The 17,475-nt window shown below is 41.3% G+C and overlaps 1 protein-coding gene across 2 annotated transcripts in view; it reads right to left on the minus strand.

Moving 5' to 3' along the window:
* babam2 (BRISC and BRCA1 A complex member 2) overlaps positions 1-17,475 on the minus strand; it is an 81,692-nt gene that overhangs the window by 56,628 nt on the left and 7,589 nt on the right. For both annotated transcript variants that reach the window (XM_080480071.1, XM_080480072.1), the window contains one exon: positions 15,525-15,619. In XM_080480071.1, the coding sequence (XP_080336197.1) occupies positions 15,525-15,619 (95 nt within the window). The remainder of the gene's footprint in view (positions 1-15,524; positions 15,620-17,475) is intronic.

A 17,475-nucleotide genomic window follows, 5' to 3' on the forward strand; every position in this document is an offset into this window, starting at 1 on the left:
AATTAATGAGAACAACACTGCGCATTAATAAAGCGGAGAGAGCATGCCAGGTCTAATCAAGACAAATGGATCGAGTCTATGCTTTTAGAGCTCCATGACAAAGCATGCAAATCAAAGCCAATAATAATCCAATCCAATCCAATCCAATGTATTTATAAAGCACTATTAAAAACAACTCAGTTGACCAAAGTGCTGTACAACAATATAAAAATACAATTATAAATACAACAATACAGTGGCAGCACAGAATACACTTTGAGCAGTAAAAGTCAACTTCAACACTGGTTAAAAGCCAAAGAGAACATGCGTGTTTTAAGATGTGATTTAAAAACATGAAGGGAGTCAGCCTGTCTAATGAACAGAGGAAGCTCATTCCACAGTTTGGGACCAACCACAGAAAACGCTCGGTCTCCTCTGAGTTTGCGATGCGTCTGGGGGACCGAAAGCAACGCTTGATCAGCTGACCTGAGTGAACGTGCTGGGGAGTACGACACAAGCAGGTCGGACAGGTAACGAGGGGCAAGGTCATTAAGACATTTAAAAACAAATAACAGAATTTTAAAATCAATTCTAATTTGCACTGGGAGCCAGTGCAGAGAAGAGAGGACGGGTGAAATATGATCATATTTTTGTGAGCCAGTCAAGAGGCGCGCTGCAGCGTTCTGAACCAGCTGCAGGCGGGTCAGTAAGGACTGGCTGATGCCGGTGTACAGGGCGTTGCAATAGTCCAGCCGGGTTGTGACAAAAGCATGAATCAGTATTTCAAAATGATGTTTTGAAAGTGAGGATTTTATCTTTGCGAGTTGCCTCAGGTGGAAAAAACTCGCCTTCACCACAGCACTGATCTGTTTGTCAAATTTAAAATGTTGATCCATCTTTACCCCCAGATTAGAAACAGTTGGTTTGACAAACTGTGTCAGCGATCCTAGGTTCACCGGGGTGGCAGTACCAGAAGTGCTCGGCCCCACTAGGAGGACTTCAGTCTTTCTGTCATTAAAATGTAAAAAGTTAGCAGACATCCAGGATTTGATTGCTTCAATACACTCCAAAAGTTGAGTGGCACTGAAAGCATTCTCACGCTTCAGGGGCACATAGATTTGGCTGTCATCAGCATACAAGTGAAATGACACCCCAAATCTACGGAGAACAGATCCTAGCGGGAGCAGGTACAGTGAAAACAGGAGAGGACCAAGGATGGACCCTTGCGGTACTCCATACGACAGGGGGGCTGTGGAGGAAACACAATCCCCAACTTTAACACAGAAACTCCTCCCTGTTAAATAGGATCTGAACCATTTTAAGGCACATCCCCGAATGCCAACCAGATTTTCAAGGCGATACAGGAGGATTTCATGGTCGACTGTATCGAACGCAGCAGTTAGGTCCAACAGCACCAGAGCCACAGTATGGCCAGAATCATTCAACATTAAAATGTCATTAAAAACCCTTAATAAAGCGGACTCAGTACTGTGGAGGTTCTTAAAACCAGACTGAAAAACCTCTGGGATCTCATGTTCATCCAAGAATGACTTCATCTGAATGAAAACAATTTTCTCCAAAATTTTGGAAAAAAATGGGAGCTTGGAAATGGGGCGGAAATAATAATAATAATAATAATTCTTAAGTCTCCTTTCAGATTCTACAAGACATTAAAACGTACAGAAACTTTCTTTCAGACAGATTTAAAGTGATAAGAGCAAACATTAAGAAAACACAGTTCCTCAAAATGACCTTCTCAGGGTTCCTCAGTGCAAACGTGCCGTAAGAGTCATGTCCTGAACCACAGACTCTCTCAACTACAGTAAGTGCGTTAAGTTTCACGATGATGCTTCAAGCCCTTGAAAAGTGAAAGTGATTATTTTCCCCAAGTCATTCCAGAAGTGGGATGCAGGTGAAGTAGACAAACAAGCTCTTGATGACATAACTGTAGACTTAAAGTGAATATGTAAACTTCCTGCCTTGCTATGGCACTCCAGGCCAATTAAACACAGGTCAACCTAAATAATGAGCGAGCCAGAATAGAGAGCCATTTCAGTGCGCGCTGAGTGGGTGTTAGAATTAATAGGTGCTGGAAGTGGTGCGACCATTAATACCCATTACATTAAGGTGTCAAAAGCAGGATGTCTTTGACTTCCATTTGCTAGTTCCCCTCAACTGCCCGTTAGCCCGTCTCTGCAGAAGACCAGATCAGGCCAATAAAGAAAGCTCCTATTGTTTTAGAGCAGACTACACCTCCTCGCCTCCCCCTTTTCCTCACCCTTGCCATGCCATTGGAAGGAGAGGGGGTGGGCAGTGGTAACGGCAGACTAAAAAGAGACAGTGACCTCATCATCCTGATCCACCAGTAGTTACCAGCAATGCCGGGATTCCCGAAATGAGGGGGCGACGCAAACAAGGATGGGCATTGTCCAAAAGAGGCAGCAGTCAGTGCTCCGGGGCAGCGGCGAGCTGAAACTGAGGAGGGACTGAGGAAGTGCTGTGTCAGGACTGTGACACAAAATATCAGTGAAACTCCACTGAGGAGGACGAGAGGCGGAGAGGAAGGATCAGAGGTGGGAGTGGGGTAGGAAAAAAAAAAAAAAAAGCTGCAAAGCTCAGTCAAGTAGGCCAAGGCCAATGTAAACAAAACTGAGACTGTGGTTTTGTTTGCACTGTCGATGTAATATAGAGAAACTGAACTTCAATGATAAAAGATCTGTGGCTAGATGTGATGCACACATGTGACTCTTGAGGTGCGAGTAAGGTGTGTTTTCTCTGGGATAAACACTGTTTAGAAAAAAGGAACAAGAAAGACAGCTATGTGTTAGGGTAGTACTGCAGAGGAAGCACACCCTCGGTAATTACAGCAAGATGTCCTCAAGCTTAGCAGTTAACCTCAACTGCCCTGGTGGAGCTATTTATTGGCCAATGACAGAAGGGTTGGGCGTGTGCTGGGCGGTTCTTCGATGAAGCAGATTATTGCTGAAGGGCAAGGATGCTTTTAACCAGATCAAACACATTTATGTTGTGTCCTTCTTTTTTTTTTGGCAGTTATAGATCCATCTTCTCTTCATCTACACCTGCCTTATCAAGGAGTCTAGGTTTGGGGCCTATTAAAGCTGATATTGGTAAAAGGCAGGCCACATTTTGGATAGGTTACCGGTGTGTCATCCGGTCAATGCCCTGCATGATCCATCCATTTATCCATCTACGCTTTACAGCTTCTTTTGTCAGAGTACGGTTATAATTCCTGGAGTCCAGAAGGGTGACCCTCTGAATAGCTCATCAGTCTTACAAATAGCTTCCATTGTGCATGATGAATTATGACTTCACGAACTATGAGGACAAAACCAAAAGTCATTCAAAGTCTATGTTCCCCCCACAGAGCACCGTCAAAATCTCTACGATTTATACTCTTAACATCAGTACCTTCATTCATGAAAGTCCTATCGTTTGTCCAGATTCCAAGAGCTGAGCTGCGAGGATGGATATGAATTCACAGCCACGAGCAACGAACGGGACTGTGTCCCAGTCTCCCGGTATCGTACCGAGTGTTCTGAATTTAAGTGAACAAGGTAGCACCTCTATGCTGCAGCAAAACGTCGGTCGAACACGGAGGCAGAGAGAATGAAAAGCACTGAGCCAAAAAGCAATGTTCATGTGTTGCACCGAGTGTGTGGCTGTGTGCAAACATGTGGAGTCTGTACAGACTTCTTCACTGAATTGATTTTGCACGCTCTGCTGAAGGCTGTGTGTGCCAAAACAAATCTATGTGCTTTTCCCCTTCTTCTTCTTTTTTTTTTCATGAATAGGATAAGCCCTGCGGAAAATGTAAAGATTTGATATTTGAAAAAAAAAAAAAAACAAACATACAAAAGAAGCAACAGTCACAATCTAAGCTTTTTAAAAGCTGAGATTTAACATTTGATGAAATGGGGAGGAAAAATAAAATCTATCAATGTGTCCTCTAGATCAGTGTGTGTGGAAGGAGCTTCTTTCTTAGGGCTTTATCCACAGGGGGTTGATATCATAGTCCTCAACAATACTCCCAGGTTCAATCTGGACCTTATAATCCAATTACTTTGTCACAACGCACTGGCTAAACCTGTGTCAAATGAATAAGCCAAACCTTGGCTGATGATAAAACCTGCCTCTAATAAATAAACCACTGATACCTTCCTTTTTTGAAAAGAGCACCCTATCTGTATGAGAAGCAATTCATAATCGTATTAACCTAAGATATTAGTATTTGATTCAATATCAATGTTAAAAACTGCATATTAAAAATATATTGGATTAGCGTTAGGATTTAACATTTTGGGTATTCATGTAGAGGTGTGTCCAAGCCAACACTGACAACAGAGTCAAAATAGCACCGTTGGTAGAGACAAAAATTACCAAACTCTACGCCTTTTAAAAGAAAATGCTACTTCTCTCTGCCTATTGATTAATTTACTTAAATTACACCTTTTCTAATAGGATAGACTGGCAGTGCGTGATATTTAGCATTAACAGTTTGTTCTCTAAAGTAAATTGACATGACATCTTGACTGGTAATTCTAAAAACTGCAATATTTATGATGAAGATGATGACTGTAACACAGTGTGTATATATATATATATATATATATATATATATATATATATATATATATATATATATATATATATATATATATATATATATATATATATATATATATATATATAATTTATTTTATTTAAATTTTATCAACATCCAAGATGGAGATATTTTGTTTTTTGGAAATATTTGTTCGGAGACATACTACAGGCCACACAACAGAGTAAATATGTACTTTAAACACCCTGTGAATACTGCTGCTGTTGCTGCTTCTTGGCAACAGCGCTCTGTAGTTTGAATTGTCAGCACCAGTAACGTTTATCTGGATCATCTAAGCCTGCGCACCACAGGCTGCTGCAACCAACACCTGCCTGATCTCAAATGTTACAATTTAAAGTATTGAATACACGATATCCTGAAAAGTAAATTCCCAACTCACTTTGAGTATAATTTTGTATATCTAGAATACAATGATAAAATCATATAAACTAGAATAAAGGAAACAAAATAAATACATTCATGCTGTAGAAAAAGTGGTGTGCAACTCAATTGCCCGCATTGATGCACATACGTTGTGTAATTTGGCTTTCTCAGTTCAGGCAAATGTATGCCTTTTGGCTTTTTAGCTTCCCAGTTCATATATATACAAATACATAGTCTGCACGAACGACCACAGATCACTCTTCTTAAATTATCAATCATTAGAAAAGCATCAGGAAAAGAAATTAATAAGTAAAACATCAAACAACCGTATCGCAAGAGAACAAAAAAGGCATTGATGAAGAAAACAAGCTAGTTATTGTTTAAAAAAAAAAAAAAAAGCAAATAGCAGAGGGGATGGAGGACAACGAGGAACAATTTGTTCTCATGAGAAGCAGATTATAACTTCTGCCTGAGAGCATCGGAGAGACATCAGCAGATAAAACAAGATCTGGTTAACTAAAACAATTTCTTTCATTTCACAGCCACCTATTTTGCCTAAAGAGAGTGTAAATCCCTTTCAAGAACACCATTTTTGAAGAAGTCGTCAACTGTGCTGTTTAGGCTGCGTTGGGTCTTTCAGAAACCCGCCATCAGGTAATAGAAAAAGCTAACAGATAATATTAAGATTACCTATTGATGGTAATTTGTTAATTAAGTGTTGAAGACATAAAAGTGAGTAACAGAATTAAGCTGATCTGTTGTAGAAGGCTCTACGGTTTCATTATGGATGACTGGATTGTTTGACTGGATTGTTTCTGTAAGAAAATCTAACAGCAGTAGTAAAACCTGATTAGGGAATCAGAATGTGAGGCTGTCAATCCAAACGCAGGGCAGCACTAAATACACACGTCAGTGGTGCAAATCTGCAAAAGTGCCATCAAAACATATCGTTCCAAGCTGATGTCATATTACTATTGTCTCGTTTCACTCATCCGTGTGTTGTCTGCAGGTATATCATTAGGAGACATCAGCTCCTGTACCGTTTCCCGTCACTGTAGTTGCGGTGGTTGCCATGGCTACGCAATGTAAGGTGAAGCTGTTGAACCATCATGAAGTCTGAACACTGCCACTGCAAGAAGAAAAAAAAACAAAAAACCTCACACTTGTTTTCAAGCCCGACTTTCACACCATGGTCAATATGAGATTTGTGGAGTAAGTCATGGCGGTGGTGGAAACCACACTTTTTAGGCTTGCATGAAATGCATCTTCATCATGGGGGATTTGTATTTGAGTGGCAACCTAAAAACTTGTGCTTTTCAAATTAGGATCGCACACATTGTGAAATAAAACTAGTAAAGTAATTTCCACAGATGTCACGTGGCAGTGATTGAGTGTGGTATTGTGGGCATGTTGGGGGAGAACTCAACAAAACAGTATTTTCCTTTAAGAACAAAATGTACACCTAAATTGGGCATCTTTACACTGAATAGACCCAAGTTGACAGAATTATGTCTTCCTGTGCCATCCGTCTGTGCCATCTTCGATCCAATATTTATCTTAGGCCAATGAGAGAGGGACTGGCATCTGAAAACGCAAGATAATTATATAGGCCAAGAGCAGATATTTGTTTTTTACGTCTTAAATGTGATTTTTATAGATGCTGGCAACCTGATCCAATAAATCGCTGTAGACTTGAAAGTGTGAGGCATTAAAAAACTCCCAAGTATTAAATTAATCTCTGTTAGTCTCTAATTCAAGTGTGGGCTCACACCCTGTTTCGCCCCCGGAGAGTGCCAAGTCTAAGATCATGCTAAATTGCTCTTGTCATGTGTTTAAGACACTTGGCATTCTCAGCATAGCGTATTTTGTCTTCTTCTCTGCTGTAATCCGTGCAGTTCAAGTCCAACACAGTGCAACTTGTTGACAGAAATAGCACTTTTCTGACTACTTTTGAAGCGGTCATGACACTGCTTTACCTTAACACCAGTGCAGAGTTAGGTCACGGTCTGGGTGCCTTCTTCTCCTATCCATTAGTTAGTGTTAATAAATTTCAATACCCCCCCCACCCCACCCCACGGCCCCCCAATTCTTCCCAACTTCTTTGTATCAGCAAGCTGCACTACCAAACAATACCCGGCCTACTAAAAGCATTCCCAGACCTGTCAGAGAGCACTGCCAATAATAAGCTCCAATAAAAGCTAGAACATATTATTCCCTGAAGCAGGAAGGAAGCAGCAGCAACAGTTGGTACACTGTGCCCACGTTGACATAATCTCGCCTTTTACAGGCCATCTGAGGTCTTTTGTTTGAAGAGTAACAGGGGACATGCTGGAGCAGCAGATAGGACATGCTCAACACGGCTTGGCATTGAGGTTTAACCAGGACGTAACATTGACCCGCAAATGTTTCCTTGTCCTCATTTGGCTGTGGGAGTTATTCCAGGATTGGCATTACAAAGAAAGTTTCCCAATTGTTTAAAACCCAATGCGTTTGTTCATTTCAGGTGCATAATAGTTCAGTCCCCCCCCCCACCCCACCCCACTGTAATATCTGCATGCTAAATACAATTCACGGACCAAAGGAGTCAGACTGAGAAGTTGTGCTAGACATTCCTGTTGTCTGTCATTTTGATTAATGGAGTCACCATCAAAGATCTGCCCTGAGTGATCCAGTTAGTGACGTTTTGCTGTTATGAAGGGAAGATTGGCCAAACAGAGGGAATGAAAAAGTGACAGCTGAAGCTCAGAATTGACTAATGACCCGCTTCTTCAACAGATCATTTATCCAAAGTGACCTACAAAATGTTGCCTTCAGTTACATCCCGAACAGATTCTGTTGTCCTGTCGTCGACTCAATTAGATTGTTGCCTGCTTTTTAACACTACTTTGAAGATGCAGCTCGAGATCCTGTCGCAGTTATCGAATAAACACAAAGGACATCAAAAGCTTTGGCCAAAGCCTTGTTCGCCATGTGTCCCATTTATCAAGCACTTGTGCTTAAAGTTAGAAATACTCAAATCAATGCTTGCCACAATTCATTAGAGTGTAACCTATATTCTGAAAAGCCAAACGAACAACTGTTTGCACGTGCACAGCCTTTTCACTAGTCTCCAGTTTCTCAGACAGTCCGAACTTTCCCTCTGATGTTTTGTTTTAATTTTCTGATGCATAAATGTTTCTGCTTTATAGCTTTATCTTTAATAACATTTCACGAGCACTTTAAGTCAAATGCGGTTTTTCTGTGATACTGCAGTGACAATGTGTTGTCATACAATGACATCAACTGGTATTGGATAGTAAATATTAGTAATTGCACCAGCATGTTTTCAAATATGTCCCGTCTTAATACAAGTTTCCTGACTAGTCAAACAACTGAAATCAGTGAGAATTGTAGTGCGGAAAGCATCGTACTTCAGCGATTCAGTTAGCATAGGCCAGCTGGCCATTTAACTTTATTTCAAGAAAATTTGCTAAATCATACCTAAAAAATGAACCATCTGAACTGATGTACAATAAGAAGACAAGTCGGTGTTCACTTACCCTGACTTACATGAAAGCACTAAGGGACGATGCAGGAGATTCTCAGTTTAAAGCTCAATGTCGATAACAAAAACTACTTCGTTATCCTGAATCCTTTCCTTGTGGTTGTTACAAAATACCTCAATTAGCTCACGTCTGCATGTAGTTTAGTTTAGTTTTTTTTTAATGAATTTACGATGACAGTCAAGCACTGCTTAAAAACTAATAAAGTCACCACCTAACACAAACAGATGAATGGATTACACGCAGTTACTCAATTTGACTGAATCATGTAAGTGGAAGAGAATTACCCTCTCAATTGGCACAAACGAAGTATAGCAAGAAATCACACAACCAATCCTTACATTGCAATAGACGCAACTTCTGAAATTGCAAGCGTGAATAACAAAGCGTGCCATTGAGCCTGGCAGCAAAAGAAAGGCGGCACGGATAAGTGGAAACATGTTGAAAGAAAGAGGATTGTTGCGGAGAGGGCCGTACGAGGCTAACCCGGGGTCTCGGATGCAAAAACGCCGGGGAACTCCTGAAATGTTTTAGTGCCTGCACGCATCGTTGGGCAAGTCTAGACCAGAGAAATGATACATTATGCACAAAGAAAAGGGGGCAGGGTAGCGGCAGACAAACAGCAGTATTAGGAGGGTAAGCAAAGAGCGCAATTAGAGATAACTGCTCTTATGTGCTTCCTCTTATGTCACGGGAGGATAAAGAAGATAAAGAGTGCATTTTGTGCTCTTTGTTGTTGACATATAAGTCTGCATCAAGACAGCAGCAATAAAGACCAAAAAGGCCTTGATCTTGACAATGTTGTTACGCTTGCAGACATCACCAAAAACATCTTGTCCCGCAGTAGGTTGCCCCGTCCCAGCCGGCGTCCCTGAAGAAGAAAACCGAGCTTTTCTGTGGCGTTTACACAAATCGGCATCGGGCAGATCTGAGGCGCTCATGATTTTATATTTACCCGAGCCGAACCACAGAAAACCTGCATGTGCTTTACGGCCGTCACGTGTCGCGGTACCTAAAGCCCGCCGGGTTTTCTTGTGGGTGCGCATGGCGAGGGAATGGGTTCCAGATTACAGAACAACACGTTTGTGAAACATAAACAGGTAAACTGCACCATCATAACAATCATAACCAGACATGCTGGAACGTGATTACAGAAGTCTTACACAAACGGCTTTGCGCCGTCTCTCTTTCTTTTCCTTCGCTGCGCCATCGCTCTTACAGAAGACGACTTGAACTCCCAAGTCAAAACCAGGAAGAAAAAAAAAAAAGAAAAGAGCTTTGTGATGCAACACGATCTACGCAAAAGAATTTAACAAGTATTGCACTCCACCTTGACTCCCTTCCTGCTTCTGTCTTTGTCATTTCCTTTTTCTTTGGTCATTCTTTGCCAGTAACTTGTGGGTCGACCTGCTTAGTGATATTCCTGTCACTAAACCGAGTGAGCACATGTCTTTCCATGTCACTCCTCTGCACCCCTTCCAGTTAAAACCAACAATTTCTGATGGGTGTACAAGCAAAAACGAGGTGTGATGTCACAGTGTAACAAAGATCAGCTTTGAATACTTTAAAACTTTCTGAAGTTGGTAACGAAAGTCCACAAAACCTCTGTATTAGTAATTATAGATATCGAGACAGTAAAGTCAGAAACTGAAAGTGAATATTATGGGATACGGTTTGCAATGAAGGCTGAGAATGGCCGCTCAGAAATAAATATACTGTTTGAGTGTCAGCTCACCTGTCTGAAGTATACCAGAAAAGTACAAAGTGCAGGTACTTATTGAAATTTAGAATGTACCATGAGTGGATATGAGTTGAAACCCCATAATTCAGTTGCTGATAAAAAAAAATCTGTGTGTGTAGTAAGCCACCTACAACACAATCTCTCCTTTATATACAAAAAAAACAATTGGCCATTTCTTCTCTTTTCCTCTACAGAACAATGTGGCACCAACGCCCCTGACAACAACTAATTTTAAGACCAACACACCCATTGCCCTACACAGCTGGATGCACAACTGATCCCACTGAAAATAACCTTGAAATGCAGTGTGAGGACAGATAAACAAATGTATTGCAAACAACAAAAAACCCAAATCACATTGATTTTTTTTTAAAACACAGAAAATAAACAAAGATCGAAGCCACCACACTGAACATTATTTTGATTAAGTTTTGGTTAAGAGTGACACTGATGTGCTTCGTTTGTAGAGCGACTTCCATGTCAGATCTGTAGTCGCGCAGCCAATGCGAATATAACTGAATATCCATAAACCGAGTTGTTTGTCAAACAAACAACTTTGGCAGGCGAGCAACTACAATGTCACAAAAATAATTTTGCGTACAGACTGTCTATTGGTCCAACTGGCTTTGAATGTGGCCCCCGATGACAAGTATAAACATTTTATCATTTCGATGAAGTTGGACGACACCTCACACAAGCTACCGCAACAGCCTGCATGGAAGGTCTGTTTTGTTGGACTGCATTGCTTTCAACTTAGTGCAACAAAGTATTTGGGAACAGAGTCTTATACAAAAACACACACACACACAAGCAGTAAAGACACACGACGGAGAGAGCATGCCAGCCAAGCAAGTCGCTGCCACAGGTTGGCATTCATTCTCAGTTCGCATAGTAAAGTCAACACAGCATGTTGTGTACTATTTAAAACTTCAATTACAATCTCGGCATGCCCACCCGCAATTTAATCAATCTCTGATAAGTTGCCTTTCCACTCCTGAGTGGTATCAATTAACTCTTAAGGTGAGTCAGCGAGTGTCGGGGTGGTTAAGTGCAGGATACAGTTACGGGGGCCAATCATTGGTTTAATCAGGATTCATCTCCACCTTCAAAGAGGAACAAAGGTGCATGTGTTGCTCAAAATAAACTAAACTAAATTAAAATCAGCAAGTGACTATCCACAACCCCAACCTCATCAGAATCATTAAGCTGGTGAGAGGGTTAACAGGAGCTCCACCGTTCAAAAGAAGAGGTGGGAAGCCACACTGGCGGCTAATTAACCCTGGTCTGGTTACCATTTCGGCTACATTTGCACTTTCCAGTCAACCTCAATAAATCCTCAGCAGAGCTATGCTTCATATTCCGCGGCTCATGGAAATGTTCTGCTATAAAAGGTTTATTTGTGGGACATGTGGCCTCTCATCATCCAGCTGGAGCGTTTAAGTCGCTTTCATCCCCCATCCATTGTGGTTTAAATGTTGAAAGGGCTTTTCTTAATAATCACGGAGGGCGGGGGATTTTGTTGTAGCTGCTGCTGCCTAGGTAGTCCATGTTTGGGTTAGGACACCTTCAAATAGTGACAAGAAGACTAAGGGTATACTGCTCCTTACTGTTCTTTGCCTGGAAGACAATGAATACTAATGTAAAAACTGTTGACATTTACTGATAATAATTCCATTACTGACATACCTGCTATTACTTCTTCATTAATCCAAATAATGGAATTAAAATCGGCTCTATATTTAGAACATAATTGCTCCACAGTTTTCCCCATCTATGCCAATTATGAAAAAACTGCTGCGAAGTCCCATCTGATAATTAAAGCTGTAGATGTCAGGTATCCTCCAGTGATAATGTCCACAGCTCTGGATGATGAGCTGGAAATATAGACTAATAAAAATGTTGTGTTATACAACCATATGTGCTTTCAGTGTTCTGAATGTGAACCGTTGTTCACTTTGCAGAAAGTCCTGGAGGAGGCTCGAGCCACTCAGGCTGCAGCAGAAACATTAACTTCAGCGGCATCCACAGGTGAAGGTGTGACAGACGTAGGATTTTTCAACTTGCTCTGAGCCCAGACCCTGCAGGAGGAAATGAGCCGTGAGGAGAAAAATCTGGAGTGGGCATGTCATTGCTGGATTTCGGAGGTAATGCTGGTCCTCAGAGCCTGGCGGTATTGTCCATCTTGTTGACACTATGCAGAAACATCAGGACTACGACGTAACTCATTACCACAAGGCTGTACCATACGTGTGTGCATACAGAAAGTTATACTTGGCAATGAGGCGAGTGTCAGCTTACCGGCGTTCTTTCTATAGATTGTCGTCTGTTATCATTTGCACCGACTTTTCAATTCTGTCTTGTCTTTTTAAAAATAGCCTTCTGACTTGTGTTGAAGACTTTAATCTACTACCAGGGACAACCGGGCAGCATGACGGACTTGACAAATGTATTCATTCCGATTCTTATTCTGTGGCTACCACACCATGCTGACCATCTACCATGTGTTGTGAGCGCCGCGTTTTACCCGTGCGACAACAATACATTTCTATGTCTAAACAGAAACAGCAGATAGCAAAACCTACTGGAGGCCTGGTGACAGCAGGGAAAAAACACAAGCCTAAACAGAGAAGCTAATGATACCCTTGGCTGGCGGTAAACAAGAGCAATGTGTTGCTGAGACATCAAGAATTAAACCAGCCACTGACAGAGGACCTAAAATTAGCCTAATGTTTACCCCCACTGGGTAACAAAGGCCAGAAACATACTGCTGGAGACTTCTACTTCTCACAGATTAAAGATCATTGAGGGTCAGTGAATGTTTTTTTTTTTTTTTTTTTATTGAAATAAATACAAGTTCCTGAACATTTATTCTGAAATGTTGTCTGCTGATGGTTAAAAAAAAAAAAAAGAAAAAGAAAAAAAAAAAAGAAAATCCCTGGAGTAATTGGGGGAAATTTTTAAGGAATTTTCTTTTGATCCACGGCTTTTTTTTTTGTTTTGTTTTGAGAGGGGGGGGGGGGGGGGGAGTACTTAATGCAAGTGTACACGAAAAGAGGAGGGAGTGGGAGAAGTGGATCTCGGGGCTGAGAGACAGATGAAGGAGGATTATAAAAGCACGAACTGCAAAACACAGCAAGAGTACAAGTGAGAAAATAAACAAGAGATGGGCTGCCAAGCACTGGCTCAGCAGAGGTACTTCCCCTATGCGCACAGCTGGATTTATGAGACGGTGAGCAATACTCCCCTCTCTCCTCCCAGACTCTGACACAAGCTGGGGAATTTAGCTTCTCGGTGCTAGGCTGTGTCAAAAATAGCCGTGGATAACTACATGGTAGCAGCTAAATCGCTGCAGCTACAGAGGACTCGGCAGGGTGCAAATTTCTATTTAGGCCTAATGACCCAACACAGTTGTGAGTCAGTGATAGCCAATAGATATTATTTCCTTAGGTCAATGGTTTGTTAAAGAGAGCCTGCTATGTCGATTTTCAGGGATGTTTTCATAATTGGGAACTAAACTAGAGTCTTTTTTTTTTTTTTTTCATGATTCACAGTTAAAAATATCTTAGCAGTTGTTTAGGCAGCTGTGTAATTAATCCTCTGTTTGAAGAACCCGGTGTAGCTTCTGTTTCTCCCAGTGCATGTAATTTAACATTAGCCTCAACATCTTGTCTGTTGCTGTTTTGCCTAGAATCCCTCTGATGCTGTGTTTCTCGCCTCTCCAAATCAGCACTGCCACTTTCTGGCGTGGTAACTTCACTTCTGTGTTTGCACTTTCAGGCCGACTACAAACCTGTTGGTGTGGTAGCTGGTATGGCTCGAAAAACACATCTTCAAGACTGACAAATTGGACAAAAAAAAACCCCAACAGTTTCCCATAACATCAATATACATGACCATTCAGAAAATTTACAACACCCTATTTTTTCCTGTTATTTTTCATTGAAGTCTAAGGAAAAGCCTAATGAAATCAATCAAATTGTTTATTTGTTTTCATGCTGTCATTTCACAGTGCAATTAGACATCAAACTGAATAATTGTCCATCAAATCTTTTGACTGGTCGTGTACGTACATACCTGAAATACATTCGAAATATTCTAGACTCTTTTTACTGTCACTAAAAGGAAAAAGATCATTTTACTCCAGCAGTAGACAGTTAAAAACTTCACCACACTGGACAGTGTCACTGATGTTCGCTGGTAATAAAGGTCCAAGGTTCACCTCTGCAGTGGTGACTTCAACCAACAGCCAGCCAATGGTCTCTCCATGAGTAATTTGCGTGGCATTCGGTGTATACATGGAAACAGACAGTTGTGTGATACTCAGACCACCGATGGTGACATCATCAGTCAGCTGAATGGATGACACTGTGCCTGACAATGAGGATTTCATCATGTGGTATTCAGTCACCCCCCCCAGTGACCACCAATATCAGTCAGCCATGTAGTGTTTAACCCACAAACACCAGAAGCTCTCATTGGTCAATGTCAGAGTCTTCTGTTTCTCACTCATGGTTGTTATTTATCATTTGCATGCTATTTAGCTGAACAGAGGTGACCCCCCCCCACCCCCCCCAATGGTAGTCAGCCTACCTATGGATTTAAAGTTGACGAAAGCACAAACAAAACAGCAATGTGCACTAATTTCTTTGGGAGACTTTTTAAAAACAGGAACTGCACATTTATCTTGTTTAGGCGAACTCTCCAGGTAATCACACTTGGCAGAGATGATCAGATTTGAAGCACAAAGTCAAAACAGAGCTGTGACCTAATACAAAGACAGTTATTGCAACATCCCCAGCTCCTGTAGTTAACACAATATGCCAACTCTGAATTGTTTGGATTTTACAAACTAGAGCATTGAGAGTAACTAAACTTGCCGTGAGTGTTTAGATTCATTTGGGACAATTTGAAGCAATGATCATAGAAAAAAGAAGATTTACATTTAGGTTTAAGTGGCCATTTAAAAGGGTTGTAGATAATCCACAACTTGATTTTCATAATTCACAGTTTATTATTTTACAGACCCGACTTCTTGTATCTGGGGTCAAAAAATGCTTATTTCCTCCCAGATGGACAGACTCCATCACGTTTCTACACAATATTGAGCCTGCTGACATGCGGCAACAAGCACTGTAATTTGACATCACCCTCATCCTGCTTTACCAGCAGCTCAAGACAAAAATTAATAAACCCTTACCCTCAATAATCAGTGTTTAATGCAAGTGATTAGCTATTTCCATTCTTCCTAAATACTTACTGGCAGCTCTGAGGGCTCCGGCAGAAACTCAGCATCTTCTCCGAAAATAAAATCTGGAGGTAATTCTGGATACTGTGCGTTGAATATGATGTCCCCTGGAAGAAAAGATAAGTTTGTTAGGACTTGATAGGGGTACACAGAGAGATTTAATGGAGCAAAAAGCTAAACCATGTCCAAATGTAATTGCCTCCATTCATTAGGGAATACAAACAAGTGACACTTGCTCTATCTGAAAAATCCTCTCAGTTTTCATGAAAGTAGATTTTAGTGCAATTGGGGTGGAGACAATTTGACGTTATCTTAAATCCGTCAGTTTGAATGTGACATGAAGCTACTTGCTGGAATGGCTTTGCTTTACTATGAACGTACGATATGCATTCAAGCTCGAGGATTTTTTATTTTTTTTCCCCAAATCTAACCACCTACTGTAATCATTGAACTTGACATTTACCACTGAAGCCATTCACATCTTGCCAAACAGGTCTGTCTTGGAGAGAACTGCGTAGGTATTTGCGTGATGGTGCACAAAGGGCAATGCTTACATCCAGTTTGAGGCGATTTTTTTTTTTTTATCTAAAGTCTGTAAGGACTGAAAGTGAGGGCAATCATAAAAGAATAAAATAAAACGAAACAGACTGGGAAAGGCTCTCACTGAGGCAAAAATCATAATCACATAACACACTGCTTATGGTTCACAATGTTCTGATATTATGTTACACAATTCTATTTGTGTGCTGCAAGACTGTTCTGTTCTGCTTTTTATTTTTTTTTTCCTTGTTTTGTTGCTGTTGTTCCAGAGACCGTTACAAGAGACGAACGTACACATATGGAAGTATTCTTTTTTTTTTTTTTTCTCCAGCGGTTGAGGAGTCAAACGAGGAAACGAGAGGCTGTCCCATGCAAACCTGCTATAAACCCACTGGAAGCTTGTAAGAAAGCTGCTGGCGCGCTTCCAGAGGGAACCGAAGGCCCTGGGAGTGCGAACTCCACAGGTTAGAACGGAGGAAGAGATTTCATTTGCCGATTTGTTCGGCAAGCCTCGTAGCTTGCCCTCTCAAAACCCCTCCCGTTCTCAGCCAGATGTTTTATTGAAGTCAGGAGGGCACTGTGTGCAGGAACAGAGGCCACAAATTGTTGTTGAGCAGTGCCAGGCGGGCGGAGGGAGAAGGGAGAAGGGGGCGGGGCTTGGATTGTTAGAGCCCTTTGCTGTGTGCAGAGTGTGCCTTGCTTTTTTGCACGCTATCGGTGTTCACCTCCGCAGAGTGGCAGAGGCCGACCTGCGGCTCTGCATCCTTGATTAAACAAAACCTTTTCCTCGGGCCAGAGCACAGGAAAGCCCAGTGACTGGTGCAACAGCTGCAGAGACGTGGCGTGCCATGCCAGAGCTGGTTTTCTTTTATGTTCTGTTTTTTCATTCTTGCTGCTTTCCTGTCTCCATGAATTAAAAATGTCTTCACAGTCTATGTCAGATACACTGCATAGCGTCGCTTACCTTAAGGATATGTTTCATAAATCTTCTGCAAAATGCAATCGTCTCGAACGGAAGCATCATTGGAGGTGAACTGTGATATCTGCCTGGCATTATTGATGCATTTTGTGAGAGTTTTACCTATTCACTAAAGTAAAACGGTTGAAATCCCCAATTGATCCCGAATCTACTGTTCAATCAGGTTTTAACTATTCTTGCTACATCTTTTTTAAGAGTTGACACAAAAAAGTATATCTTTCACATTTAGACCCACATGTACATACAACTATCAGCCATAACATTATGACCACCGGCAGAGAAGTGATGATCAGGCAACAAATAAACATTTTGTCCTTAAAGCTGCAGTTTTAGAAACAACAAAAATGGGAAAGGCAAGAGGACAATTGCGATGGGCAGACGATTGGGTCAGAGAAACTTCAAAAGTGAATCTATTGGTGGGTCTTCTCTTTCTGAAATGTTTTG

Source organism: Lipophrys pholis, assembly GCF_963383615.2.
Source record: "Lipophrys pholis genome assembly, chromosome: 14".
NCBI lineage: Eukaryota > Metazoa > Chordata > Actinopteri > Blenniiformes > Blenniidae > Lipophrys > Lipophrys pholis.